Below are 27549 nucleotides of genomic sequence, written 5' to 3' on the forward strand. Positions count from 1 at the left end.
ATCAGTGATATGAAAGCACATTTTATTCAATAAGGTACATCGAATGCGATGTTCATGTGTTGAAAACATCGAACAATTGAAAGCTTGTACTGAAATTCTGTATTGTATTCATTTTGTGAAATGAAAAATGATAAAATTGAAGAAAGTGTGAATATAATTGCAGATTTTTTTGAATTTATTTTCAAAATTTTTTTTATTTCGTTTTCGCTAAGCCAATAATAATATTTACTTTTTATAGTATTACGGGCCAAAAGTTCCGGTATTTCTTTTAAACGTCTTTCAATGAAACAAGGAAGTGTTTTGACAATTTGCCACGCCAAACAGCAAACAAGTTTATGTATAACAATTGATAACATCAATATTGAATTCATATCATCATTGATTCGAATTTTTTTCATTAAGAAAAAAAAAACCACAGAAAAAAAAACTTTTTTTCCGTTCAAATCGCTAAACATTCTAACCAGCGGCACAATCGGTAAACTTTCAAATGATCGGAAGAAAAAAACAGAATCGGGCGAGAAGGCAACTTCAGAGCGAACTGTCGACTCGTCTGAATAAAAATAACAATAACAATATGGAGGCAGTGCAAGGCATGCGCGCCATCTTCACCTTTTTCGCAGTTCAGACTGATTTGACAGCAGAGAGTTTTTTGAGCGCAACGCGATGGTCGTCGAAAACGTATCTTGAAAGAAGAGAAGAAAAAAAAAAATTGTAAATCGTATTCCATTGGAAAATAAAATTGCAAAATTGTTTACCAAAATGTGTATCTAAACCGCGTAATTAGCTGAGTTAATGTGATCAGTGTCGGCTGCATTTATTTGTTTTGTACGTGAAACGAATTGCATTTTGGTTTGTGTGAATAATGTTCAGTGAAATTTTTTTTTTTTAAAAGTCGACAGAATATGGAGGAAAGGATCGGGAAAACGAATCACTCGTTGCGTTTATGAGTGAAATGAAAGAAAAAAAGCATTGAAACTGTGTGTGTGTGTGTGTGTGCGTAAAAAAAAAGTTCGTTTGAAAAAAGAGTTCATGCAAATGATCGATTTGAGTTGGCGTTTGAAAGAGAAAAAATTGTGCAGAAAAGTTCATTATTTAGGTCTAATAGTTTTAATACGATTCGAAATTTATTTCACAAGACCTCTCAAAATCTCTCATTCTCTCTCTCTCTCTCTTTCACTCTCTCGGTTCGGTCGGTTGGGTGTGTATGTGTATGAATGTGTGTGTAAGTGTGAATGTGCGTGTAAGACCTAAATGGAGCATTGTCACGTATACACATACGAATTCGTCGTCACACATTCCGCAAAAGACCACAAAATCCACCAACAGTTTGTTGTAGTATCTGTAATATATGGTCAGATTTGTTGTTTCGTCGTCGTCGTCGTCGTCGAACTCTCGCTCTCTCGGTCCGTGTGTAACGCTCATGCACACATCAGTGTTAGCGCTCCTCCGTGAGTGCGATATATGGCATAAAGACACATATATTGTTTCTTTCTTTCTCTCTCTCTCTCTCTCTCTCTCTCGTTCGTCGCACGTTCGAAGTAATTGCGTTTAAGTGATTAAGCGCTGCTGTGAAACCGCTATTAGTCAAGCAAACGATTGTCGTTTTACAGTGTCGTTTTTGACACTCCGCACAGTCCATCGAATGCGCTTTTGTTGAACGAGAACGCGGAGAGCGAAGAGCGAAGAGAAACGCAAGCATACGCTGTGTCGTCGAACGACTTTGGTGTGTTCGATATGCTCGCACTGGCACTTTATGATCCAACGCAACAATACTAACACATAAACTTGACATCGGAATACTCACGTTCACCATCTCTCAGCCATGTCGCATTCGCCTGCTTGTTTGTAACTGTGTTTGCGAGCGAGTGTGCGTGTGTGTGTATTTGTGTGTGCATGCCCAAGACGAAGCAACTAGAGAATGAGAAACGAGCACAAAAACTTTTATGGGTGGGGAATACGAGTGCAAATACAATCCAAACCATCGTTCAAAGAGGAAAAGTGCAAAAGTGACAAGAAACAGAGGAAAAAAAAGCGAAATTTTTCGCATTTAGAGTAGATAAAATGTTCGTGCAGAGATTCCGATAATTTGTTCAATTGACTGAGACGTCGGTTTTTCCAAGGCGAAACACTCAGTTTTTTTTTTGTTCGAAAAGACGACGACGACGACGTCGACGAGCAAAAAAGTAATATCTATCGCTCGCTTGTGAGTCTTCTCATATATAGTTGACGTGTGGTTAACGAATTTACGCGGTGAAAACTAGAAATGTGTGCTCGATTTTGTTGTTGTTCATCGTATTTATTGAATTTATTGCGTGTGTCAGAGAATTCAGTCCGTAAGAAAAAGGCGTTCAATGTGATTTGTGACAAATTTTGTTGTTTTTTTTCTGTCGTTCCTGTTCTGTTTCTCATCCGTTCTCTTTTTATCCTAGAGATTCGCGAATAGCAAACCAAATCGATTTGACATTGCAATTCACTCAGAATACTTACAATTTCTTTTCTTTGTCTTTTTCACACTAATGAAACTAATTAAATGACAATATAGAAGCTGTTGTGTGCATCCAGATCGATTTCCTCTGCCATTCTACCAAAGAGCATATAAATCCAAGTGCATTCTGCAACGCGCATATATAGATAGAAAATATTATTTATTTTTTGAATGACGACACACGATCAAAGGCGATCTACTTTATTGATAAAAATTGCAAAATTGCGTGGAAAAATCAATTTGCACCCGTTTTCTACTCGCATTACCACACATTGAATCGTTCAACACCACGGAAAACAGCATATATTTATATGTATATTGTATAGATAGAAGTATTTTCAGTAAAGTGAAATTAAATTGGTCGTGTGCGAATGTGTGTAGTTGTGTGTCGTAGCGCACGTATGTGTATGGCTGACGGAACAATACAACACAAAATATATGTACTCAAAATTGGAATATACACAGTTTCAGTGCTTTTGACAGTAGCCCCGAAAATCGCTTTTGTTTTAACCAAAAAAGAAAAGAAAATTTCACAATGAAATCCATTAAGGATGAAATTGTTCATTTTCATTGAATATTTGATATGCAATCTGATTTTTGTTTTGTTTTTTTTTTTCGTTTCATTTCCAATTTGCAGTTTATCGAAGTGAGCAGTTGTTTTTTAGTTTATCAACCGCACAGAGAATTCATTCACCTAATGATAGAGACAATCTCTCTCTTAATAGTTTTTGAATGTTTATCCCAACATCAACAACAAACAATATCAACCGAAAGAAAAATAACATGCGATTGATTGCATTTTCCATTTAAAAGTGAATGTCATTTTAATAATCAGCGACAAAATTGTAATTCACAGCACTGAGAGACAGAACAAAAAGGGACTACATTTTGCTATAGAAAAGTGTTGAAAACAAATACGAAATCATCAAGACGAAAATCAGCCAGCAACAGAAAACGAATTAAACAAAGAAATAATGTACAACAGATAAAATCGTTTGTGAATTTAAGTAAAAGCAAGAACGAAAAAAAAAAAAAAAACGCAAATTCTGTTTGAACAGAAACGACAACAACAACAACAACAAAAAGTATCGAAATTTTCGTTCGACAAAATCTAGCTAGTTGTCACGAAAATCAACTATTTGTTGTCATCGATTGAGATTAAAGTCTCAATTACATTTCATGATTTAAATCATATTTTGTCGCGTCGAATTGTTGTGTGTAGTCCCTCATTCCCCACTTGTTGTTTTTTTTTTTTTCATAGGCATAAATCTCGTTCCGAACAAAACAAACAAAGAAAAGATTATCAGCAGAAAACAAAATATAATAAAAACATTCGTGTTGTCTATTCAGTTTCATTTCGTTGTGTGTTCTAATTAATTAAGTGCGAACTTACCAAACATTTTTCAAAACAATCAACATTTGCAAAAAAAAAGTTGAAAAGTAACTGAAACAAACAAAACAAAAAAAACATAACATTATGAGTGGTAGACCCAGGACAACCTCATTCGCTGAGGGCAACAAACAACCAACCAATCCGGTGGTTGGCATGAAAGTGAGCAGTAAGTATTCTTTTGTTTTGCATTTATCATCTGTTTTTTTTTTTATAAATCAATTTTAGAATCAAAATTCTATCATTAAGACCAAGCAAATTCGTAGAAATTCATACACAAGTACAATGGAAAGGCTCTCTCATCAATTGCATCAACCAAGTTGTAGACAAAGAAAAATCACATTTCCATGTAATCGTTTCCATCGTTGTTGTATTTTTCTTGTAGTCTCGCCCATTCTTTGAAAAACCAAAATTGTCATCAAATCCATTGGAATTGGCTCAAATCCATTTTGAGTCATATCCAATCAAAACTATATCACTTATGAAGCACCTGCATGCGAACAAAACTGTCAAAACAGTTGAAACGAAATGGCTATTTGCTGTGCAAATTCCCATTGTTTATTTGTGCGGCGCGATGCTCACTTGCTTCAAGTGATTCGAATTCGTTCATGTACTTTTACTTGGTGTTTTTGTTTCTATCCCATTGAAAAATTTGCACTCATAATAATCCAATCGCACATAAATAATATTCGATCAGAAAGTTCTCTCATCATCATCATCATCATCATTTTTTTTTCTACGTTCCGTTCTTCCAGCTGCACGGTTGTGTACATGTATATTTCTTATACGATTATTATATGTATATCTGTCGTTTGGCTCCGCTCTAAAAGTTTCAAAATGGCGTTCCAACCAATACAATCATAATCCTCACATCAAATTCAGTCAAACGATTTCCTTCCGTCTCTGTAATCGAATACAGTTCTCTTTTTCGCAACAAATTCGTAATTCCTGTCATTTTTTCCCTTCATTCTTTTTGTCGAATCGTAGAAAACAGTTGTATCTATCAAAATGCAAAATGTCAATTTTCGTTAATTTTGAAATCTGCATGAGTTGTTGTTGCTGTTTTTGTTCAAAGTGATAAATTGCCGTTATCAATACAGATAACGAAACGTGTTGCAGGCATTTTGTTTCCTTGTTCAAATCAACGTTTAGGATATGCGAATAGATCATTTTCACAATCTAAGCAATGGCAAACAATGATTTTACTTCATTTTTCTCGAATGAATCGCTTTTTTTGGCGATTTATTTAATGCGTTCAAATGAAAGTGTCAAATTGTGAGCGAACGGGGGCCGCATGAACCAAAACGCGAGTTGGGTATAAATACGCAATGCGATAAAAACGCTTGGGAATGTCGAACCGACAACGCAAACACCAATACCATCACCACATACGGTCGCTAATGGTACGAGTGAGGTCGTAGTCAGGAAAACATACGTTCTCTCTTTCGCGGTGAGAGACATAGAGAGAACGAGTGAGCGCTCGCGACTACGTCAGATATTCATACCGTTCGGTCCTCTTCATCGCATTCGAATCGCCCGTGCTCACACATTTACTCTCTCTCTCTCTCTCTGTCTGTCTGTCTCTCTCTCTCCCTCTGTCTGTCTGTCTCCCATTCATTTGCTCTCTTCCACTCTCCACTCGCGCTAAATTCACACAGTTGTAGCACACAGTGTTTGATTTTAGCATAATGTATGTGTGATACATATTTAAAGTTGCGCGTGCGTTTTATCCTCGTGCCAACAAAATTCGTTCGGAATTCCTTTTTCACGCGATGGCCCAAATGTACAAATATTCACCCATCATCACCATCATCATCATCATCATCGTTCGGTTTAGTTCAAACGAGCAAAAAAAATTAGCATTTAAACAGTTGAATGCATTCGATGTACTGAGCGTGAGACAGAGAGACATAAAACAATTTTATGCATGCGATAAAATCGGGCAATTGTTTCAATTTACTTGAAAGTCCGTTTCAATCCGTCTCTTGGTTTTGTTTTTTTTTTTTCTTTCTCTGTTTGCTTGTTTGTTTTTTTTTCTGTCTGTTTCTCTGGCTTTATTCAAACTTGCTTTCTTTTTCATTCATTGGGCTCAGTCTTTGTCGGCAACACTAAATTTAATAATGATTTGTCGCAATTAAGCTGAACACCACGGGGTATTAATGCTTGATATAGTCCACAAAAAAGCAATTTATTTAATCACAACAACAACTACAAAGCGCTTTCATTCTTTCCGACGCGGTGAATATTGATTTTCAAACTCAAAACCACCTTTTGCCATACGCTCGACTCTGATGTGAGCAAAAGCCATTTATTATTCGGCAATAATTAGTTGGGAAATTTGAAACTTATCATTAATTCAGGTGTATTACCTCCATTCCCGTTCAGAATACAAAAAAAAATGAAAGCTCTGAAAAAGCAAGCAAAATTTTTTTCTGCGCGGATTTGTTACGATGTAATCAGATTTATGGATAGCGGGGATTCTCCAAAATTCACATCGAAATGAATTCTCGGGTAATTCAATATTTCGGTAGCGTGGTGACGTCATGGCAATGCTCATTGCACAGGCGATGCTAATGCGCTAGGATATAAGCAAGGTCGCTGGTGTTGGTTGTTTTTTTTTCGTTGCTGCAACTGCTGCTGGTGTATCGAGCGCTCACAGAGAGAAATATAACAGGTGTTTCATTTATATTCGATGAATTCGTTCATTAAATTTGTATAACTTACATAACTCAAATTAAACGCCGATTAATTGCGTGAACGTGCTCTCGAACCACTCGATCTCATTCACTCACTCGCTCGCTTACCATTTCGATGCGAAGCATGAAACAGAAACGAAACGATTGAGAGATAGTAGAATGTGAATCTCAGCAAGAAATTTTTTTTTAATTGACTTGAAAATGAAGCGTTCGACAACATTGAATTTGTCACGTGGAGACTTTGGCTAAAGCACTAGGCGATAGGATTCATATACATAGTATATAATAGGCGGCCTGCATCGCTTTGAATATATCGGTCAAGCAAACGTAATATTTATTTTGATCATCTTATCAATACATCTACTGGCTCCTGTGTGTGCTGCTCCTTCTCGATACAGTTTCTTTATTTTATACGTATGGCAAATGGCAAACGTAAAGCAAAAAAAAATGCTAGTTTTTATTCCTTTCAATATATATGTATAATATACATTGTATATTCTTATTTTCGTCACTGCAAATTGCACTTGAATCGAATCGAACGAAAAATGCGATTCGCTTGATTCGAATTAAGTAAGCATCATTTAGTAATTCATTACGATTGATTCGGTTTGAGTCAAATTGATCAACGCATTCGTTAGTGTGTTTCAAACAGAGTGAATTTGTGACTTTCAATTGTTCTCTCCCTCTCTCTATCTCCCTGTTTGCCATTTTGTGTTCATTGGAAAGCAAAAAAAAAAAAAAAATTGGAAAAATAAAATGAACATTTCCGAAAAATTACGTAAAGAGCTACGTTTTGTGACTAGTGCCGAACAAATGATTCCATTTTTGAATCGTATTCGCACTACGAACAATGCAAATAACGATAGTGATGATCAAAATGCGAGTGATACGAACGAATGTATCGATCCATCGGATGAAATGTCCATAATAAATAAGAAAGTAACGACAATCTTAGTACCGCCAGCAATTACTGCATTAGCAACAAGCGACACCATTGCATTACCTAATATCTACGAAGAATATGTGAACTTTATCGACTTATCAGTGTTGAATCCAATTATTGACGCCACCAGTTGCCAACCAGACGTATTAATCGAGTCTGAAATAAGTGAGCTACGCATTTTTTTTTTTCTCTCTCTTCTTTGTGTTATGTGTGCCCCATATATAGGATTAGTGTGTAAATTGATTGAATAAAAGCCATTTCGAGGGGAATTATGTAGCTTGGTTAGAGGAATGTGAAGGGACAATAAACCGGAAGAAATCAATTTTTGTTGCATTGTTTTGCATTTTTCATGAGTTTCAATTGAACACTGGCAAGTGTTCAATGAAAGATCAACCGAGGATAAAAGAAACGTGAAAAAAGTGCTGAGCATGAACCTACCAGAGCTCAAGAACGCATCACAATTAAATCGGTCAATATATTCTACCGTCTATCACTCTATTTTGGCGTCTTTGTGCCATGACTGTGTGTATGGGCGCACTCTTTGAGCGGGTGTTTCAAATGAGCGGATTGTCCTTTGTAAATGGATATTCTCCCGTTTACTTGTTCGATATACACACCACTTACGTATTTAACGAAGAGGAAGCACAACAATGAATCTTGCTTGTGTTGATGGCTCCACTTCGACATGACAAGATAAATTGCGGTCAAATGTACTAAGAGTAGTAGGAAAAATACAATGGATAAAAAACATAAGACGTAAACATTACTTTATTGTCGCCAACTTCATTTGTGCACAGACTAAGGGACACAGAGAGAAAAAAAAATGATTGCGTAATACAATTAATGGAAAAATTCACAAAGTGACTATACGCAAAGATACACGGAATGTGACACGATAGAATGATGTCGTCGTCGCAATTCATATGGTTTCTAATGAATTTGATGAGATTGTGACAAAGATTTCCTAATTGCTTTTCTCATTTTGTTACACACTGATAATAATGGCGCTAGTAAATTGACTCCAGCATGATATTAAATGAAATGTCCTTAACGCCGACGACTCGGTTCATGCGATGTCGGTCCTTTGCGAGCAAATTTTTCCCAGACACGATCGAAACAAAGTATTTGACCTCTTCTCCGAAAAATCCTTGTCTCTCAAACGGCCCCAAATCGAACGAAAACCTAAGAAAGAAACGAATGACAGTGCGTGTCCAAAATAGAAACGAAAATGAAAACACGGCCATCCACTTTATTAAGCATATTGTCAACATGAATAATAATAATTTAGCATAAGCCAATGGGTCATTTTTATCGAGAAGAACGCTGCAACAAGCGGTTTGCTGTTCATATTGCGTGCGTATGTGTGTGTGTGTGTGTGTGTGTGCTCGTGCACGAGCTGTTGTGATTTCACTTCAAACCAAAAGTGCTGCTTTCGTGATTCATTAATATTTACGCTTCAATTTAATTATTTATTGAAATAAAAGCGATTTAAATGCTAAGCTGTGCTTTATTTCGATATGCTCCGATTACTATGCGATCTGCTGCGTCCATTGTTCTTTACATGTTCCAACGTCGATTTTCTGTTTATGGATTGCGAAAGTTAAACAGCCTTTTTTTTCCTGCGTTGAGAAATAGCCAGAGATTGTTGGTTCCATTGAAGGGAAATGAATCAGCTGCTCGATATTATTTTTCTACAACAATTTAATTCTGTTTATTTATTTTCTGTTTTTCCAATCAAAGTCGATAATTTTATTTATTTTATTTTTTTATGATTCATTTTTATTTATCTTATTATCGATTCAATTGTTCACCAGCCTAGTAGGTCCATTTCACTCGGTGTCTTATTTCTTTACTCTAGAACTTGGGTCCCGTATTTAGCTTTCATCTCCATTGACACACCAAAACGCATTTCCCGTAAACAAGAAACTATTTGCACTCAAACCGTTTCGCCCGCAATATAGCAACAAAATTTCATCACCTAGATCATCTGCACCAAAATGTCCCAAAAATGAATGTTTTTTTTTTTAGTAATATGTGTATCTCACATTGAACTATGGTTACGGCGAGTCAATCCTATTTTTAAACCAAATTCCGTTGTCCGAAATAGAATCCGAGCATTTTGTAGTATGATTTAATATATTTGGAAACGGCTCAACGTGATCATGGTTCTGTATGTAATATATTCGCTAAATGATCCAATGACAACACGCCGTTAAATCCGTCTCTCTTTCTCACACACACACACTCACTTCAACATACAATCTAAAACGTTTGTGTTTTTTTTTCTTGTGTTTTTCTTTATGTATTTTGCAGGTGCGTCAACAACGGTACCTCTAAGTATGTAAACATTTTGTTCTCTCTCTCTCTCTCTCTAAATTCAGATACAAAACTATTACTTTTATTTTATAGTGGCAAGTTGAGAACGCTGAACAACCTTGTTATTATTCATAGATGTCAACAACAAAAAATTCGATCATATGAAATGTATTTCAGTTTCGGTTCACGATTTCGGTTCGGTGGTTTTTTTCTCTCTCTCTCTCATCTGTTGTAATTTTTCGCCCTTTCATTGTCGACCTCTGTTGGCTGGTTGCGACACAAGAGTGAAAGAGAAGGACAGAGGTTGATGTGTTTGTTTTTCCCATTTGTTTTTGTTGTAGCACAAAAATTCGTGACGACACTGTCTGTGAGTGTTCTTGATAAGAATTCCAAGTGTTGATTTCATATGAAAACGCACACATGTGCATCAATTGCATCACAACCTTGATGGGCTTGTTCGTTGTAAATCGTCAGTATGAATTTTGATTTTATTGCGAATAAAACCAAAAGTGAGATTGATCAACTCCTGCTATAAAAACAATGCACACAGATTGATTCATCGAAAGTCTCGAAACTGTCAAAAAAAAGAGTTTGCTAGAATAACCAAGCAACATACCTTCCGTCAAATATGATCATTTGGACTGGAACGAAAATCAGCGCAATGGCACGAGAAAGAGTGTTGATCAACGAATAACGCGAAAGAAAGAGCGAAAAGAAATATGTGGATAGCACGATTTCATACGAACGCATATTATGTCGAACCGCAAAATAATCTAGCATTTCACATATTTTCGCTATTTTTGGCTTCTTCATAGCATACGTGCGTTCAAGATCGTTTCAAATCGGTGGCGGTGTTAACGTTATGTTATTGTGATCGGTCGCTATCAACGACGTATCGCTGCTGAAATAGGTTTAATCGCGTTTGACTGTAGGCGCATTCAGCTATGTGTCGCTTTAAAATTACAACAACAACAATAAAGTACCCATACATGCTCATCAACACAGACGACACACAAGCATCGCGTCAGTGTTTTCTTCTTCTTTCTCTTCAACAAACATACACACACACATGCACTTGCCTTGAAAATATGTGCGATCGCTGCTTGGCACTTTGCATGTGTGCACATTTGCTGGCGTATTATGTGTTCTGCTACGCGTCTCGAACGATTAGCCAGTGTTATTTATGTCTGAGCCGTTCAATGTGTAACTACTAAAAGAAATTCGTTCGACCGCTTAAAAACGCAAGACGTGCGGAACAAAAATTCATTCACTGTGATTCACTGGATTTTGTAACAATTCCATGGAATTTTTTTCGTCGTGTGACATTGTTTTATCGAATTTGTATATACAAAAACCGAGTTTTTTTTTCTTCTTTAAAATTCAAACAAAAAAGTGATGCAATAAAAGTGAAGTTTTTGAATTGAATAAAACAGAAAAATATATCAGTGATAAAATGTGACAATTTTGCACACCAGTTGCGAGGCAGAAAAAAAAAGAGTTTCACTACAAAATGTAAATGAACTTCTATTGACGTCTTTGAAAAACGAATATGCAGAATGAAGAGAAAAAAAAATTATCAGAAGCTTTCTTTTACACGTTTGAATAAAATGCGAACACAATGTTGGATCTCGTGCGATCAGTGTTGGATATAAATGGATGTTTGTGCTAGAGAATTCTTTAGAACGTTAAATTCCGATCAAACTAACGCAGACCACAATTTTTTTTCCTGTGTGCATGCCATTGCGTGCGCACACAATATTTCTAAAACGTTGCGAAAAATTTGGGGCGCTTCCAAATTAGAAGAAATGTCGTCTTGACGGAATGACGCAAGACTAACTATCGATGAACTCATACGATAACACGCCGAAAAAAAAAAAAAAATATGAATGAAAATCAAACGTTTGTTGATTGTGGGGTTCATTCCGAAATTATATCACGTCAACGAAACGCCAGCTCATAACTTTTAGAAATAGCACTTGTTTTATTTCATTTCGCTTATTGTGTACGAAAATCAACAACACAGCAAAATGAAACGAAATGAAAAAAAAGAAACTGCGTTTCATCGGAAGCGCATACTATTCGATCGCGTTCTTCATCTCTTTTTTCTCCATCGAAAATGAGCAAACCTGTTCAACCTCTCACTCACATTCCACATTATATGAATAATAACCGATACAGCAACAGCAGCCAGCTTTCAGCGCGTATTCGGAACCGGCAATGTTGAACCACGTATAAAAATTGTGTACACCATATATCGATAACAACTTGCGCATTCATGTTATCACGTGAACTTGCTACTTCGTTATTTTATACGTAGATATATTTCTGTTGCTTTTGTTTTCTGTTTCATGTTTGCTTTTTTCATCGGTTTTTTTGTTTCATTCGTTCGTTTGTTCGTTTCTTTCGTCTTCCACGTTCGTATTTTGGCTACAGCACATTTTGCCAAGTGTTATTTTATTGCTCTGTAAAAATATGTCTCTTTTAAACGCTTTGGCTGCACTCGAAATTTCGAAAGACGATAAATGCTGTTGCTGCTCTAAGCACCATACTGTCTTTGGTTCGGCTGGAAAAATTGTTTGTCGACATTTTTGTTGTTGTTGTTGTTTTTCGCTTGCGTCGAAATGAAATGTGATTCAAATACGGCCTGCATCTATCGTGTGCAAGCCTTGAAGTTTTTCATTTTGACGACGACGACGACGACAACGTCGTCGATCTGTTCACGTGCTTGGCGAAAAAAACGCGTCAGTTTTTTTTCTTCCGAAATTGAAAAAAAGGGGTCAATTCACACAACAAATTTTGATAATTATTTTGTCGGCTTATCAGAACGAACGACAAAAAAGCGCGCCACACTTGATCAAATATAATTAAATATGATGCTGTACATCATCCTGGAGATTTTCTATTTGTTGTATATCGAAGCATAAAAATACGCTTATCGTTCAAGTGTTTAATTAAAGCGATTCAATTACACACGGTAACCAAACTCAAACACACACACACACACACCGACTTTTTTTTCCATGCGCAACAAAAGTACAATTCCTTCGTGTTATCTTTATCTTTTGCTTCGAGTTCTTGTCGTTTTCTTGTTCAGCGAGTTTGTTCGCTCAAGAAGTGTACACAATCTCAATTAGACAATGACGTTGGCAATAAAATTTATTGTTTAATTATATCGTTAAAGGACTGTCACGGGTGTCATATTATTCAAAATCACACTTATACGAACTACGACGTCCAATTAACGTCAATTTCTTGTTACGTTGTTCGCAACGACTTGTTATTTATCATTTGGATAAATGATGATGATACTCCTCCATTCATCATCATCGTAAAATCGAATATCTCTTAAGTACAGAAATTGTTCTTACGCTGTTTCCTTATCAACAACTTCAAAGAAAAACAAATAATGTTGCAGTAAAATTGTTTACGATGTTTTGATTTTAGCGTTTGATGTCTAACGAGAAATGCTGTTTATGGCAGGAACTTGCAGACATCACCGTCGTCGTCGTCATCATCATCATCGTCGTTGTCTTCTTCTTCTTTGTTGGTTCGCAAAACCGGTTCGCTTGCGATTACATTTTATCTCTAACCTGCGCAAGTTTTGAGGCTTTTTCCATTCAACCATCCATACGATAATCTATTTTAAGATGCGAAAATTTGCTACATTCAATCGGAATCTAATGCATACAAATCATTCATTCAAGTGTTTCACAATTTCGAAATCGCATCAAATACTACAACAAAAAATATCTCACGATTGCGAATTGGTTTGGAATTGAATTGAATTGATTTACGATGTGTGGTGCTATTGCATCTATTTTTAGAAATTGAGTTTCTTCACGCGTTTCAATCTCAACCATTGAAATGGCAATGCCGTTGCAAATAGAGATGGTAAATAAGAAGATGAAGAAAAAAAAAAGAATTTCCATGAGTGCTGGCGAAAGCTCCTTTATTGGAAATGGTTCGATGGCGTGTAAAAGGCTTCAACAAAACTTCCATCTAAAGCTCTTAACTACTATGGTGAATCACAAAAAAAAAACAGATGTCAATTCGAGTGGCATAGCTACAGCGAGAACATGATTCGATAACCATTTGATCCGTTCAATGGAAAACTACTGAGCTGTATTAATATGACGATGGCTGTATTGAATTTTGTGTTTTATATCGAAACACTCATTCATCGTTAAATGATCAATTAATTGGACCCGTAGTGTAATATAATTAATTGGCAGAATATCTGTTGAGAGCGTATTATGAAAAGAAATTGATGCGATGCGCTCAATACACAGCAGTATAGTGGCGCTGTGCTCCCGATTGATGCAAGATATTTTCAATTTGTGTGTGTGTGTGTGTTTTCTCTCTCTCTTTCTCTCTCTCTCTCTCTCTCTCTCTCTCGCTCTCTTCATTTTCATTGAAACATTAAGCAAGCGATAATATGGCTAGAAATGCGCTAAAAATAGTAACGAAGGTGTGTGTATGAGCCGCCACACGTTTTCGTTCAAATGGTAGAAAATTCGCACTAGGCTAAACATCATTATGCTGACTCGTTGAGGCTTTTGAGCAAAAAAGCGTGAGAGTTTATTTTTATGTTGGTGGGCTAGTTTTTTGTTCGAAAAGCATCTTTGAATCTTTCATTCGTAAGAATTGCTCATAATGGCGATGAGGCGTTGCGCAAACGTCTTCTTTTTCTCGAAAGCTCTTGGCTTGTTACTGTCATTTGTCGTTCTCTTCAACATGCTACTTGATGTTTTAATAAAAAGAGAATCGCAGAGAAAAAAACCACAACAAGAATCCTACGATTTGTCAGATTTCCATTTCCCCATGGAATAAAATCTATATTTAAAATGCACGCACAGCGCACGACACACCATCGCTAATTTCAATCGCCCGACTTTCAACTTTTGAACACATCTGAACTGAATTGAAGCAAACAACACATTCGTATAAATACCATTGCCAAATGCTCATTTCGAGTGTTATTTCAATATATGCTATCCATCCGTGTGTATGCTTTTACTTTTTTTTGTCACTTTTTTTTCACTTTGTTGTGTATAAACAGATATGAAAATAACGAAGTTGGAGATAAAAATATTTAAATGAGTTTCTATGCAAACCACAACACCACACCTATTGCAATTTATTTTTGAACACATCATGAGTCGTTGACGCTGTTTGAAGAGTCGCAGTGAAAGAATGACACAAAAAATGCGGTCTCTTTGTTATGGGTTTCGCATTTTTTTTTTCTTCTCGTCATACAAAAACCAACTTTTTAGCTGAGTGCTTGCAATTAGTCAAAAAAAAAAAACATTTTCTAGACTTAAATTCTGAAGTTGAATACAATGCACTACTTCAAATTGCAATTGAATCGTTCACAAAAAGCAAGAAAAGAAACAGAAAAAGAAGTAGAAGACGACGACGACGATGACGACGAAAAAAGAAACTATTTGAACTGAATCTAAATTTTTAGTTGGATTTCTGCCAATGTGCTATGCCTATGGAAAATTTGTACTTCAATTCATTTTATTGTCAATGCAGTGCACTTTCCGACTGCGTGAATGCGTTTCATGTGTGACACAGAAAAACGAATGAAATTGTCGCAAAAAAATAAGAGATCCAAATTGTTTATCGCGTTTTTTTGTATTCATCGTCAGTTGTAAAACAAAGCTTCTGATCTCTGCGCCAAATTATTTAATCGTATCAAAACAACGTCGTTTTCAATATTTCTTTTTTGTTGAAGATAAAGAGACATAATAAAAAAAATTCCAAGTGTTACTGGACAATACACAAAGACAAGAGAATACAAAGACATTTATTGAATTGAAGTGTTTACGCAGAGAAAAAAGAAAGAAAACGTTTTTAAAAAAAAATGAAGGATATAGCGAGTATTGAATATGTGGCGGGTGACATAGAAATTTTTGAGGACGATGGACTTTGCAAATCGACAAATAGCTTGAAAATCGCTGTGGATATCAACGAAGATGAATCAAATAATAATTTTGTCGCGCAACGTGCGTCATCCAATTCAAATTTGCAAGAAATCACAGACAATGACTCAACGACGATCAGTCATGCGCGCAGCGAAAACATGATACCATTGTTGATGAAAAAGAAAAATCGCCTGATATCAACGGATAGCGGTTTCGGTAGCTATGGACCCGATCTGTATAACAGTGGTTCGGTTGACAGTATGGCACACATTTCGAGCGGACCAAAATATACGTCAATTCACACACGGCCCATAGTGAATACGATAACTTATCAAGAAACCGACAATCCAGCAAACGAACCAAATACAGATAATAATAACGAAAAAGAAGACAAAGTATCACCGCTGATATCAGAAACGGTTGTGACGGAATCAACGCCCAAAGCAAAAAAGTTTCTCTCCAAAAATCACCGAAACACAACCCTCAACAGTATTGATGACAATTTTGAATTGGATCCAAAGCTTATAAACCGTGATGATGGCTTCCATGAGGTGCAGTGCTACATCAATGAACATGGCAGTCCGATGGTACGCGAAAAACGGCGACGATCCAATGGAAAAAAGTCCACGCTCAAAGAAGAGCTGAAAGCACGCAGTTTGGGTGCATCGTTCGACGATAATCTGCTGATACGAAAAGATACAAATAAAACGCCAAGTTGCGTCAGTTTTAGTCGGCTGTTTAAAAAATTGCGCGAAACATTTTGTAAGTTATTATTTTATGTGCACCAATTGTCAATATAAAATTCATACATACTACTACGTACTATCATGCATCATGGTAATTTAAGGTTGAACTTTGCAACCGAACGAAAGACAAAGGAAAAAAAAACTCACACACGCACAACAGTGACATATTCAAATTGTGCCAATCATGAAAAACCCATAAATAGGCTAATAATCTATCGAAACTACAAAAAAAAAAAATTTGTTCATGCGATTGACAACAACAACAACGAAACCATCATTCAAAATTATCGGAATCTATTGGCAACGTGTGTGCAGCCCGATAAACTTTGTGAACTTTAATGCGTGCATTGCACTGCAATTAAGGCCGTCCATCGGTTTAGTGCATTTGCAACTAAGCTTGGAAATTTCAACATACATCAAAAACACTCACTCATATTTAAACCACCCAACCATTTAACTTTAATCGTTTAATCTCTAAATTCTATCAATCATTTCGGTTGATAGAAGTGGGTTAATTGAGTTCTCGTGTCGACTGTTTACTACTGCAAATAATTTATTGATTTATAAAAAGCCGTAAACATTTAGATTGATTTGTGGTTGAATTAGTACACCAAATCGAAACGGAAGTGTCATACCAAAGTTGAGCACATACTTGTCAATGTGCCTGTTTTTTTTTTTTTTTTTTCATTTTTCCTATTGATTAAATTCTTCTGCAATTCCTGTTGCACACAAGAGAATGAAATGTGGTGTTTGTTACTGTGATATGATGAGTTCGAAGTCGAACAAACAAAGCACTTTGTTCGATTGCGTTGTTTGATATCGCGCAGAGTCGCGCGCCTCGAGCTAACACTCGTAACTACGCATAAATATTGATGTTAAATGACTATAAACAATTTTCTGAGAATGTCTTGTTTGACATGTTATTCTCGCTCTCACGAGATGTTCATTCTAATTCGACACAACGAAAAAATTCGAGATGATAAAAATCAGCCCAAAGAAACAAACGGTACACGGTAAAGGCCCGGGTGCTCAACAACGAAATGAAACGATGACATTTTGTTTGTAAGCAATTTTGCTTAAATTTTCATTAATTAATTACTTTTGAGGTTGTGACACCGTAAAATGCTTCGTAGCAAAAATACCGCAGATGATTCATTTTTTTATTGTTTTATTTAGTATATTTGCAATAGATTGCTAGTCGTAACACGTTCTCCTTTGACAAGCCAGCAAATGGGAGAGAAAAAACGATGTCACGTACACATGCCAGCAATCTGCAATGCAGTTGAGCTCATAAATATCTGCGCCTGGTCTCTAATCACTATACAAATTGGAATAAATCATCAAACAAATGCGTTAATTATTATGTGATAGGGAAAAAAAATGTGATTTTTCAGTTGTTGCTGTTGCCACTTTTGTCAGCAGCGACAGCAACAGATACCCAACGGCGATTTTTTTTTCGTCGTTGTTGTCCGACTGTCGGCGGTGCACTTTTGATAGGGCATTTCATTTATAAAAATAACACACAGTGTGAACCGATTTCACGATTACAATTGTCGTTGAGTTGAACATTTCTACGCATTTTGCTAGAGATGCGTTAGAACGACGAAGAGAAAAGGATCAAGGCGACACACCACTCAGATAGACGAGTGCCGCGATTTAGAATTTTATTTTTATGCACAAAAGTTGTGTTTTTCATCATATTTTCACTTATTATATTTTTAAAACATTTGTTTTTTTGCTCTTCGTCGCGCTCAAAACACAGGTCGTTCGCATACAAGGGGGTCGATTACAACAGTCGTCAAGCATTATCGCTATCACGTTATTTCATTTTAAATCTGCTTTCTTTTTTTTCTCATTTTGATTGTGCAGAGTCGCGAACTGTGTTGTTTGCCAACTCGCCAAGTAGAAATGTTTACTAAGAAATATACTGGTCATGTCTTTTTTTTTCTTCCTTGCTCAAAACACATGCATAATAATAATCTGCTGCAAAGCTTATTATTTAATGTGCTTGCATTCGCCAGCTTCATGACGTATGGAGAGGGGAAGAGAGAGAGGGAGAGAGAGAGAGAGCGAGAGAGGTGCAAAAATGACAGCTTATTATATTCAATGGAAAACTAAAATGTCACTTCCATAAACAACTTTATCTTAATCTATTTTCTGAGAAACTCGTTAGCACTCAGACTCTAGACGCTTAGACTTGAAAGAAGAAGTAGAAGAAAAAAAACACAAACAGTTCATGTGACCCGATTGCGTTTTCCGTTCGCCCATTTGCATTTCAAGCTTTCATAACATCCGTAAAACTTGTAAAAAATTTGTACAAAACTTCATGTACACACAACCTTGATTCAATCGTATCCAACAAAAGCAGCAGCAGCTATTCTCTGATTCCACTTTCTATGAATGGACACTGATTACACTCTACACATACATTTAACAAACAATAGAGAAGAAAACAGCAACTCGAAAAAAAATCTCGAAGCCATAAAAATATACAAATTACATTTTTTTACCAAAGAAATTTCCGCTGATATGGTTTGTGTGACCTTTTGATGACGGATGAACAATTTGAAATAAAATTTCCAATCATTGTGCGCGTGATTATTTCTAAATGTACTAGCAACGCCACACAATCATCCGATCGTAATATAAATATTTTTGTCAACTGACAATTGACTATTCTCTTTTTTTATATGGCTATAACGATAGAACAAGCGAACAAAATAGCGATTATTCACGCAAAAGCCGTCACGATCACATGATTCGATAATCTTCTCGTATAATATTTATGTTTGTCATTTAAAATATGCGAAGACCCATATATGCCTTGCCATAGCAGGCAATTTAAACGAATGTTGGAGCAATATACATTATTTGAGCTAGCTTTTTTCGGGTGGTAAATGACAGATTATCGATTTTATTTTGGTTTTGGCTTCATTGCGCGGGTCAGCACTTGTGATCCTTGTTTCTACACCCGATTCTGTTTAATCTATTGTTAGCGTCTTTTTTTTTCTGAAAACACAAACAACCACAATGGAGAAGCGGGGAAAAACAACAACATACGTATGTTAAAAAATAGATTAAACACTTCATGGATGATAGAAGATGGGCGCAAATATTCGACGAATATTTTATTTGGTCAATTTATTCTTTACTAATGAATTGCTTGTGCTTGCGGACGCATTTAACCCGATTTTTAGACATCGCATCACCGAATTTCGTAAGCAATTGTGAAAACCCTGTTGAATAATTGAAACTGGATATTCCGCATTTCAATATTCCGTTCCACACGGTCGTCTGAATACAACAGCAATTTGGTCATCGTTTTCGGTTTGGCCGATGCGTGAGAATCTCATAAAATGTTTCACTTTTTATCGGTTAGACTTGTTATTATTTGCTTAGTAATTCCACAAAATAATAATGATGACTTTAATTAATGGCCATCGGGGCGTTATACATACACTCGGCATTAGTTAGCAGACATTCAGGGTGTTTCCATGCGATGAATGAAGTTCGAAATAGCAAAATTGAAATCAGGTTAAACTCACCGCATCTTCCGATGCGAGCGACATGAGAGCAAAATGAAAACAAATTGCACACACACAGAATTCGAAAACAAGCCATTTATAGGACATAGAGTAGCATTTCAGTTGGTTCTTCTGTTTGCGGTTGTGACTCTTTCGGGCTAATTAGAATGTTTGTGGTGTAAATTGTTACGCGCCATTTGGAGGTATATGTAAAAACCCATTGGATGGAATGTGTTGCGTTTTATTTGAAAAACATCGATTTTTTTTCTACCGTTATGTATTTTATTTTGAGAAAATGGATCGATTGAAAGTATCGTCCAAATACACGGAGAGAGAGAGAGAAAGAATTGGTGCGCAATATAGCAAAGAAAGTGTGAGCGAAAGAGCGAGAAAGTCCATCTAGTCAAATATCGTGCTCGACGAACGTGAAAATCGAACCAATGAACATGTGGAAAGCATATATGCCACATGCAAGGCACCGTGTTTTTCTCCGTCGCATTATTTTGTTGTTGTTGTTGTTGCTGCTGCTGATGTTTGTTGTTTTCTTTCTCTGTGTACATAGAATACATATTTCGGTGTGCTGGTGTGTTATGCTCGGTGAAAATTCAGTTTTTCTTTCTTGTACCCATACTCATCGACGCTGAATACATTGAACCTTTGAATATTTATTTGGTTTGTCTTACACACCACCCTTCATTCTGTCGCTCCGAATGTCGATTTTCTTTTCGATTTATGTTTTTCACTTGAACTTTTTCATTGGCATTTTCTTTGATAGTGTATACATACATATAAGTATCTATGATTGTGTGTCGTGTGCTCTTTCTCTCGCACCATACTAATTGACCTATTCGTATTCACTTTTGCCTGGTGTACATTCATATTCCATTTGGTTTGACGACCACGACGATGACGACGATCGAAGTGTGTGGTAGATATTGGCTGGTATTCGACTCCAGCCACGATTCGAATTTGGTTGGAATAATCGGATCAGTTGAAGAAATGATTCCGTAATGACAACAAGCATGGTTGCCATTGTCGACATTGTTCAGGTGGCCTTACGATAGTGAGTCGTGAGTCGAAAAAAGCACTTTGAAACAAAAGAAATTACGAAGCAAACGAAAAGAAATCGTGTCAAAATCCAAACAATATCAATTTGTGCTCTCTATCCAATTTCAATTGGTCGTCGGCGGTGTCGGTACCGAGTTGAATTTGAAGGTCAACGAAGCGCGCGCGAGCACCTTGTGTACACAATTTACGACATCAAATTCTCCTTCGTTCAAACTTCTTCGTCCACTGTGAAATTATGTGCAATAAAAGAAAATTAGCCATTGAATACCATTGCATCGAAATTGAAATGGTGTAAACAAATTAGCATCAATCTTTTGGGTGTGTGCATTGTTTTTCCTAGTTTAAGCGTGAAGTTGTGGTGCGAATTGAAGGAGTTATCTCCTCCTCCTCCGATTCTAAATGGAAATTAGCAAAATATTCTTTAGGGAATTCATCAAAGGTCCGTGATTTTTACACAATGTTATGCAATTGCCATAAAGTGTTTATCCATTTTGTTTCAACATTTTTACCTTTTAACTCCGTAAAATTGTGCCATTTTCTCGGTTGATCTAACTCTAATTATGGCTTTCTTTTCATCTCATCGCAGGCAAAGATGGTGCAAAGGTGACAACAGTCGTAGCTACTCCCGGCCAAGGATCAGATCGCGTTCAAGAAGTCTCATACACAGACACTCGAGTTATCGGAAATGGAAGCTTCGGTGTTGTCTTCCAGGCGAAGCTAATCGAAACTAACGAATTGGTGGCCATCAAAAAAGTTTTACAGGATAGACGATTTAAAGTGAGTTTTTTTTTAAAAAAAAAGATCGATCAAAACGAAAGGAAGTGATTTTTCATTCAGAAAAGAGTGATTCCATGGAAAACGTTGTGTAAAATAACCAACAGCGGTGTGATGGTGAGGCCACACCTAAAAAATCATTCACCTTGTCAAGTGTAGTTTAAAAAATTAAAAGAAACCCAAATTACAAATCGATTTGGTGCTATTGTATAATATATGGTTATGTGAATGACGGTGGTGGATATTGTATATTGGCTGAATGGTGACATATCAATTGATTAAAGTGTCCATTAAAAATTGACGGGCAAAAATGTGCCCCATTTTCAATGAGAAATGCTCATGGCCTCCACCTAACAATTCCAAGAACATACAAAAAGCCTCAGTTCCAACAAGTTTTCACACCACCAACCGTACAGTTGAATAATTGAAATGTAGAACAGAAGAAATTCGTGTGTGACGCATAAATTCATGGATCAATTACAACAAATTTCGATGGGCGTATAAACAACATTTTCCATGCAATAATTACTACTATTAAGCCGGGAACTGTTTTCCTCAAAACGTGTACGATTGTAATCTCTGGAACGTTCATTTTCAATTTCTTCTCTTTCAGAATCGGGAATTACAAATAATGAGACGATTGGAACACTGTAACATTGTTAAGCTAAAATATTTTTTTTATTCAAGTGGAGATAAGGTAAGCCAATCCAATGCATTGAATTACATTGTCTTATTATGTTTTTTTTTTTATACAATAATTGAGCTTGAGTTGATTCTAATTTCATATTTTTATTTCTTTAATTTTTTTCGTTTGATCTTTTCAACTTGGGCTTTGTTTTGAAATAAAATTTAATGAAAAAAAAACGTCATTAACGGCCACAATCTTGGCAACAATCAATGAGCATATTTTCTTTAAAAAAAAAATAAAATTGTTAACATAAACATGCGCTTGTGAAGTTTGACTGCAACCCATTCGATATGGGCATTTTTTCGGAATCATTGAAAACGCAGGTAGCCAAAGTTATGTCGCTTCAAAATGATGATAGTGATCCATTTATCACCGGAATTATTCCCAAATGATTTCATTTTTCATCGAAATCCAGTTTTTTTGTTGTAGTTTTGAATTCATTCATAAAAATGCTTCATAATATTTGTCATTGCTATTTTAAATGGCTTTCGATCGGCAAAATCAATGAACTTTTGTAATCGTCATTGCAATAAGAAAAAAAAAATCCTGCTATTTGAATTTGCTCATCACGATCGCACCACACAAAATGAATTATCGCTTAACGAATAGTTTTGTGCGCTGTGGTATTATCAAAGTAAAAACCAGCTCAAATTTCCCAAATGAATCATGCTGTTAATTATGAATTAGTCGTATCCACAATAATAGAACACTTTTGCATTGTTTATTTTGCTATTGTAATTGCTTGTGGTTCATTGTAATGAAAATTTGCCGCGAATTCTTTATCGATTGTTGTTAATTGGGCCAACCCCAGAAAAAAAGAAAAAAATAATAATTAACCTCTTGAAGAATAATTTACTCAATTTGTTTTGTTTTCGTTCCATCTTTTATTCCGCTGCAGAAAGACGAAGTTTATTTGAATTTAGTGCTCGAATATATACCAGAAACAGTTTACAAAGTGGCACGCCAATTTGCTAAAAGTAAACAAACAATTCCGATCAACTATATCAGGGTAAGTGTTTCTTCGTGTTTTTTTTTTGTTATCTCAATTGATTGAGAAGTGATCGATCTATGAGTTTGACGATATAATTTTTTTGATCAAATTGATCAAAAATCAATTTTCAATGGAACAAACACATTTCATTTAATAAACGAGGTTCAATTGATGTTTGTCATCTAGTTTGCATAATTTACGTTGTCGATCGTTCGAATATCAATTGAACCTAAGCATCCCGCGTAACAGGAACAACATCGACGTGCAATGTGTCAACTCTACACTCTAAGTAATCGATTAAATTAGCTACATCATGTTTGATTTCATTTCTCTCGTTCAATTGATTTATTTCTTGTTTACTTGTCATCATCGTCAGGGAATCGTCACATGACAAACGCTGTTTGGTTTGCCTTTTTGTGTCATTCAATTCTCTAGATCAATTCTATTTATTTAAATATACAAGTGAAAGTTGTTGTTTTTTGCTACTTAAATCATCCATATTTTTCAATTCCAATTCAAAAGGAATCACGCTGATTCGATCAATTCCAATAATGCGCACAGACATAGAATTGCGTGACCTGAAAATGGTCGACATATTGAGGAGCCGGATTCGAATCTGTTCATGCATTTTTAATTGGAATTTATTAGGATTTAATCAATAAGAGTTGGCTTGTTGCACGTGATGTTATTGTTGTTGACAGTGAACGAGGACTTGGATCGCAACACATGACTCAATTAAAATGTTGCCGATGAATATGATTTTGTTGACGATTTACTTATAAATTCTCTTTTGCTCTCTCTCTCTCTCTCTCTCTCTCTCTCTCTCTCTCTCTCGCCCGCAGCTTTACATGTACCAACTGTTCAGAAGTTTAGCCTATATTCATTCGTTGGGTGTGTGTCATCGTGATATTAAGCCACAAAATCTGCTCTTGGATCCAGAAACGGCCGTACTAAAGCTATGTGATTTTGGCAGTGCCAAACAACTGTTTCCAGGCGAACCAAATGTCTCGTACATTTGTTCTAGGTATTATCGTGCGCCCGAATTAATATTCGGTGCCATAAACTATACCACAAAAATCGGTAAGTTTTGTACCACAAAAATCTCTTATGCACCAAATAATCGTTCATTGACCCATTGTACCACTTTGACTCGAATGCAATTAATGGTTTGTTCTTTGGATTTTCCAGATGTTTGGAGCGCTGGTTGTGTTCTAGCTGAATTATTGCTTGGACAGCCGATTTTCCCTGGTGACTCTGGTGTCGATCAACTTGTTGAAATTATCAAAGTGTTGGGCACACCAACCCGTGAACAAATTCGTGAGATGAATCCTAACTATACCGAATTTAAGTTTCCACAAATCAAAAGCCATCCGTGGCAAAAGGTAAGCCCAAAATGGAATAAAAACTGCTTAATGCTGCTGTTGTCACATTGTTGTTAGACGATTTAACGATGAAAGTACATCTCCATAGCTTTTAACCAAGATTCAGAAATAACAACTTAGCAATAATAACTTGTGTCAGCTTTGGTTGTTTCAAACGTATTGAGCTGCTCTGTATGGCTCTACGTTCTATGTAGCATCTTCATCAAGAACGACAACAACAACAACAACAACCAGAATCGATGTATTCGTACATTTTTCAGACAATGTGTGTGTGTGTTTCTATAATTGTGTTGTGTCAAAAACAAAAACACTGGATTAACCGCCGATGATTGTATGATGTTTTGTGCCATCATATTTCATTTCTAAACCGCAAACTTACACCGTCTTCTCTCATGAGGCCACACGAATAATGAATGTTTTTTTTTTCGTTTTTTATCTCATCGCTCTCATTTGAAAATCAATTTTCTTACCAAACACACCAAAAAAAAAAAAAAAAACAAAATTGCGCTGCAACAACCATGAATCTCATCATTTGAATCAACTTGAACATGTTTGACAATTTGACGAGTGTGTCTTTTCATCTTTTGTTCGAATCTTTCTTTCCAATTTTTCTCTTCTTCTCTCTTTAGCTAATGCTTGAGCGAATGTCTTATGTTCCGAAACAGACAACGCCGCGCCAACGGTTCCGAGTAAGATATTTAGTAAAAAAAAAAAAAAAGAAAAGAAAAAAAAACACACATACAAAATTAAATTGATTGACCACTCCAAAAGTACTCCATGCGATGTGTAGTAAACGGAAAAAATGAAAATGAGAATATTCCATTCCAATATCATGATGGCAGAGGGTGGATGTCGTTGTGCAACGGTTTCGTGTATATGTTGAAAGTTTTGTGCGGAGAGGCAATAGACCGAATCGTTTCGTCTGTCCATTTTCCAGTTTCATTTGTGTTAATCAGACAAACGACCAAAAAAACAAGCAGAGAAGAAATATCTATATATCAAACACACAAACACACACACATACAAGCAAACACACATCTTATTTTATCGTTCTTTTTCATAATTTCATACGTGTGGCGGAGAATTGAGAGAATATAATCGATTTTTCCGTTTATTATTGCTGTTCAATTACAACAGCACATTTGCTAATGAATTTTTTTTGTTGTTGTTTCCATTGAACAGGTATTCCGTGCTCGTACGCCTCCAGATGCAATTCAGCTGGTATCACGGCTACTAGAATATACACCAAGCGCGCGAATCACTCCATTGCAGGCTTGTGCCCATCCATTCTTCAACGAGTTACGAGAATCCAATCAACAACTTCCAAACGGAAAAGAATTACCACCACTATTTAACTTCACAGAAGCAGGTTTGTAGCCAGAATAATAGTTGCGATTCAATTAAATTGATCAGTATGCTAATTGGTTGCCGTCTCTCTCTCTCTCTCTCTCTCTCTCTCTCTCTCTCTCTTTCTCTGTTTTTCTACTCAACAGAATTAGCTATCCAACCTAGTTTAAATGCAAGTCTGATGCCACGATATTCGACACAAAACGACGCTTCAAGTGCGTCCGATAAAGCAGCAGCAGCTGGTTCGAGTTCAACTGCACCGCCTCAAAGTCCAAGTGGTAAGCACATTCAGCTTCTTTTTTCTTCCTTCATTCCATTTGGTCAAATGAATTTGATTAGAAACTACAAACAGAACAAAATTAATTTCATGAATATGTTGAAAAAATTTCAGGATCGGCAACCACAGCTGGCGCAACGACATCCACATCCGGACAGAATGCATCGGGTGGCAATGGTGAGGCGGCAAGTGGATCAACATCAACGACGACTGCAGCCGCCGATTCAACGGCAAATGCTGCATCAAACAGCACTAGTCAAACAACAGCTTCGTTAGGTTAGCCAAACTCAAGCGAAGAACATAAAAATCATAAACAGTAAATAGTAGTGAATGAAAAAAAAAACAATAAAATTTCAAAAACAGCCAATGCATTGAAAACCCAATTATTTAACACATTGATGATAATGAAAAAGAAACACAGAATCATGAGCCATGAACGAAACAACAACAACAACAACAACAACAACAACAACAACAAATTCAACAAAAACTACTGCAACAACAACAAAGTAACAACCAACTAAACAAAAACCAAGATTGAAAAATAAGAATAAATGTGCAAAAGTTCGTATCGATGATTTTTCTTCATTACTTTTTATTTTCTAGTAGTATCGAATAATTTCTTCGTCGGTCGATCATACGTGAGTGCATGTGCAAGCGCGCGCGTGTGTGCATGCGTTCATTCACACACTCTCACCTACACACAGAGCGAGTGTTTTACGGATGCGATGGGTGCACGCGCGCATTTGCCGCCAAAATCCACTTGATTTAATTATGATTATTATAGTAAAAGTCATCACTGTTGTCAAATGTTACAAAACTCAGAGAGCTAACGTCTAATTTAGGTTGAAGTTACACATTCTGCTGAAGGAAAGACCGTTTCAGACCGTTTTAAAAACCAACGAAAGTGTTTTTTTTCGTGCGCGTTCGAATCGAATTTTTCGCGGAATTATTATTTGTTCTGAACTTCTCTTGTACAGTAAAATAAAAGAAAA

The 27549-nt window shown here is 36.2% G+C and overlaps 1 protein-coding gene across 25 annotated transcripts; it reads left to right on the top strand.

Annotated features, from left to right (window-relative positions):
- The first annotated feature begins 570 nt into the window (after positions 1 to 570).
- On the top strand, positions 571 to 27549 carry LOC129568372 (protein kinase shaggy). 25 transcript variants are annotated; one of them, XM_055446210.1, is made up of 12 exons: positions 624 to 849; positions 3123 to 3461; positions 3747 to 4044; positions 9828 to 9851; positions 21682 to 21872; positions 22483 to 22566; positions 23456 to 23566; positions 24391 to 24628; positions 24737 to 24930; positions 26113 to 26299; positions 26424 to 26555; positions 26669 to 27549. In XM_055446210.1, the coding sequence occupies exons 3-12, from the start codon at positions 3963 to 3965 to the stop codon at positions 26833 to 26835; spliced, it is 1410 nt and encodes a 469-aa protein (XP_055302185.1). In that variant the 5' UTR covers positions 624 to 849; positions 3123 to 3461; positions 3747 to 3962; the 3' UTR covers positions 26836 to 27549. The 25 variants fall into 25 exon arrangements, with proteins under 25 accessions (XP_055302193.1, XP_055302279.1, XP_055302255.1 ...); XM_055446176.1 differs by having other exon boundaries at positions 624 to 825; XM_055446280.1 differs by lacking the exon at positions 9828 to 9851 and having other exon boundaries at positions 577 to 849; positions 3123 to 3492.

The sequence above is a fragment of the Sitodiplosis mosellana genome, unplaced genomic scaffold (genome assembly GCF_009176505.1).
Source record: "Sitodiplosis mosellana isolate CC-2019 unplaced genomic scaffold, AAFC_SMos_1.0 Smas_scaffold_1, whole genome shotgun sequence".
NCBI lineage: Eukaryota > Metazoa > Arthropoda > Insecta > Diptera > Cecidomyiidae > Sitodiplosis > Sitodiplosis mosellana.

Coding starts and splice junctions, on each gene's coding strand:
- LOC129568372 (XM_055446146.1), top strand. CDS start 15,697: ATGAAGGATATAGCGAGTATTGAATATGTGGCGGGTGACATAGAAATT. Junction 23,567..24,390: donor TTCCGATCAACTATATCAGG/GTAAGTGTTTCT, acceptor TCTCGCCCGCAG/CTTTACATGTACCAACTGTT. Junction 24,629..24,736: donor AAACTATACCACAAAAATCG/GTAAGTTTTGTA, acceptor TGGATTTTCCAG/ATGTTTGGAGCGCTGGTTGT.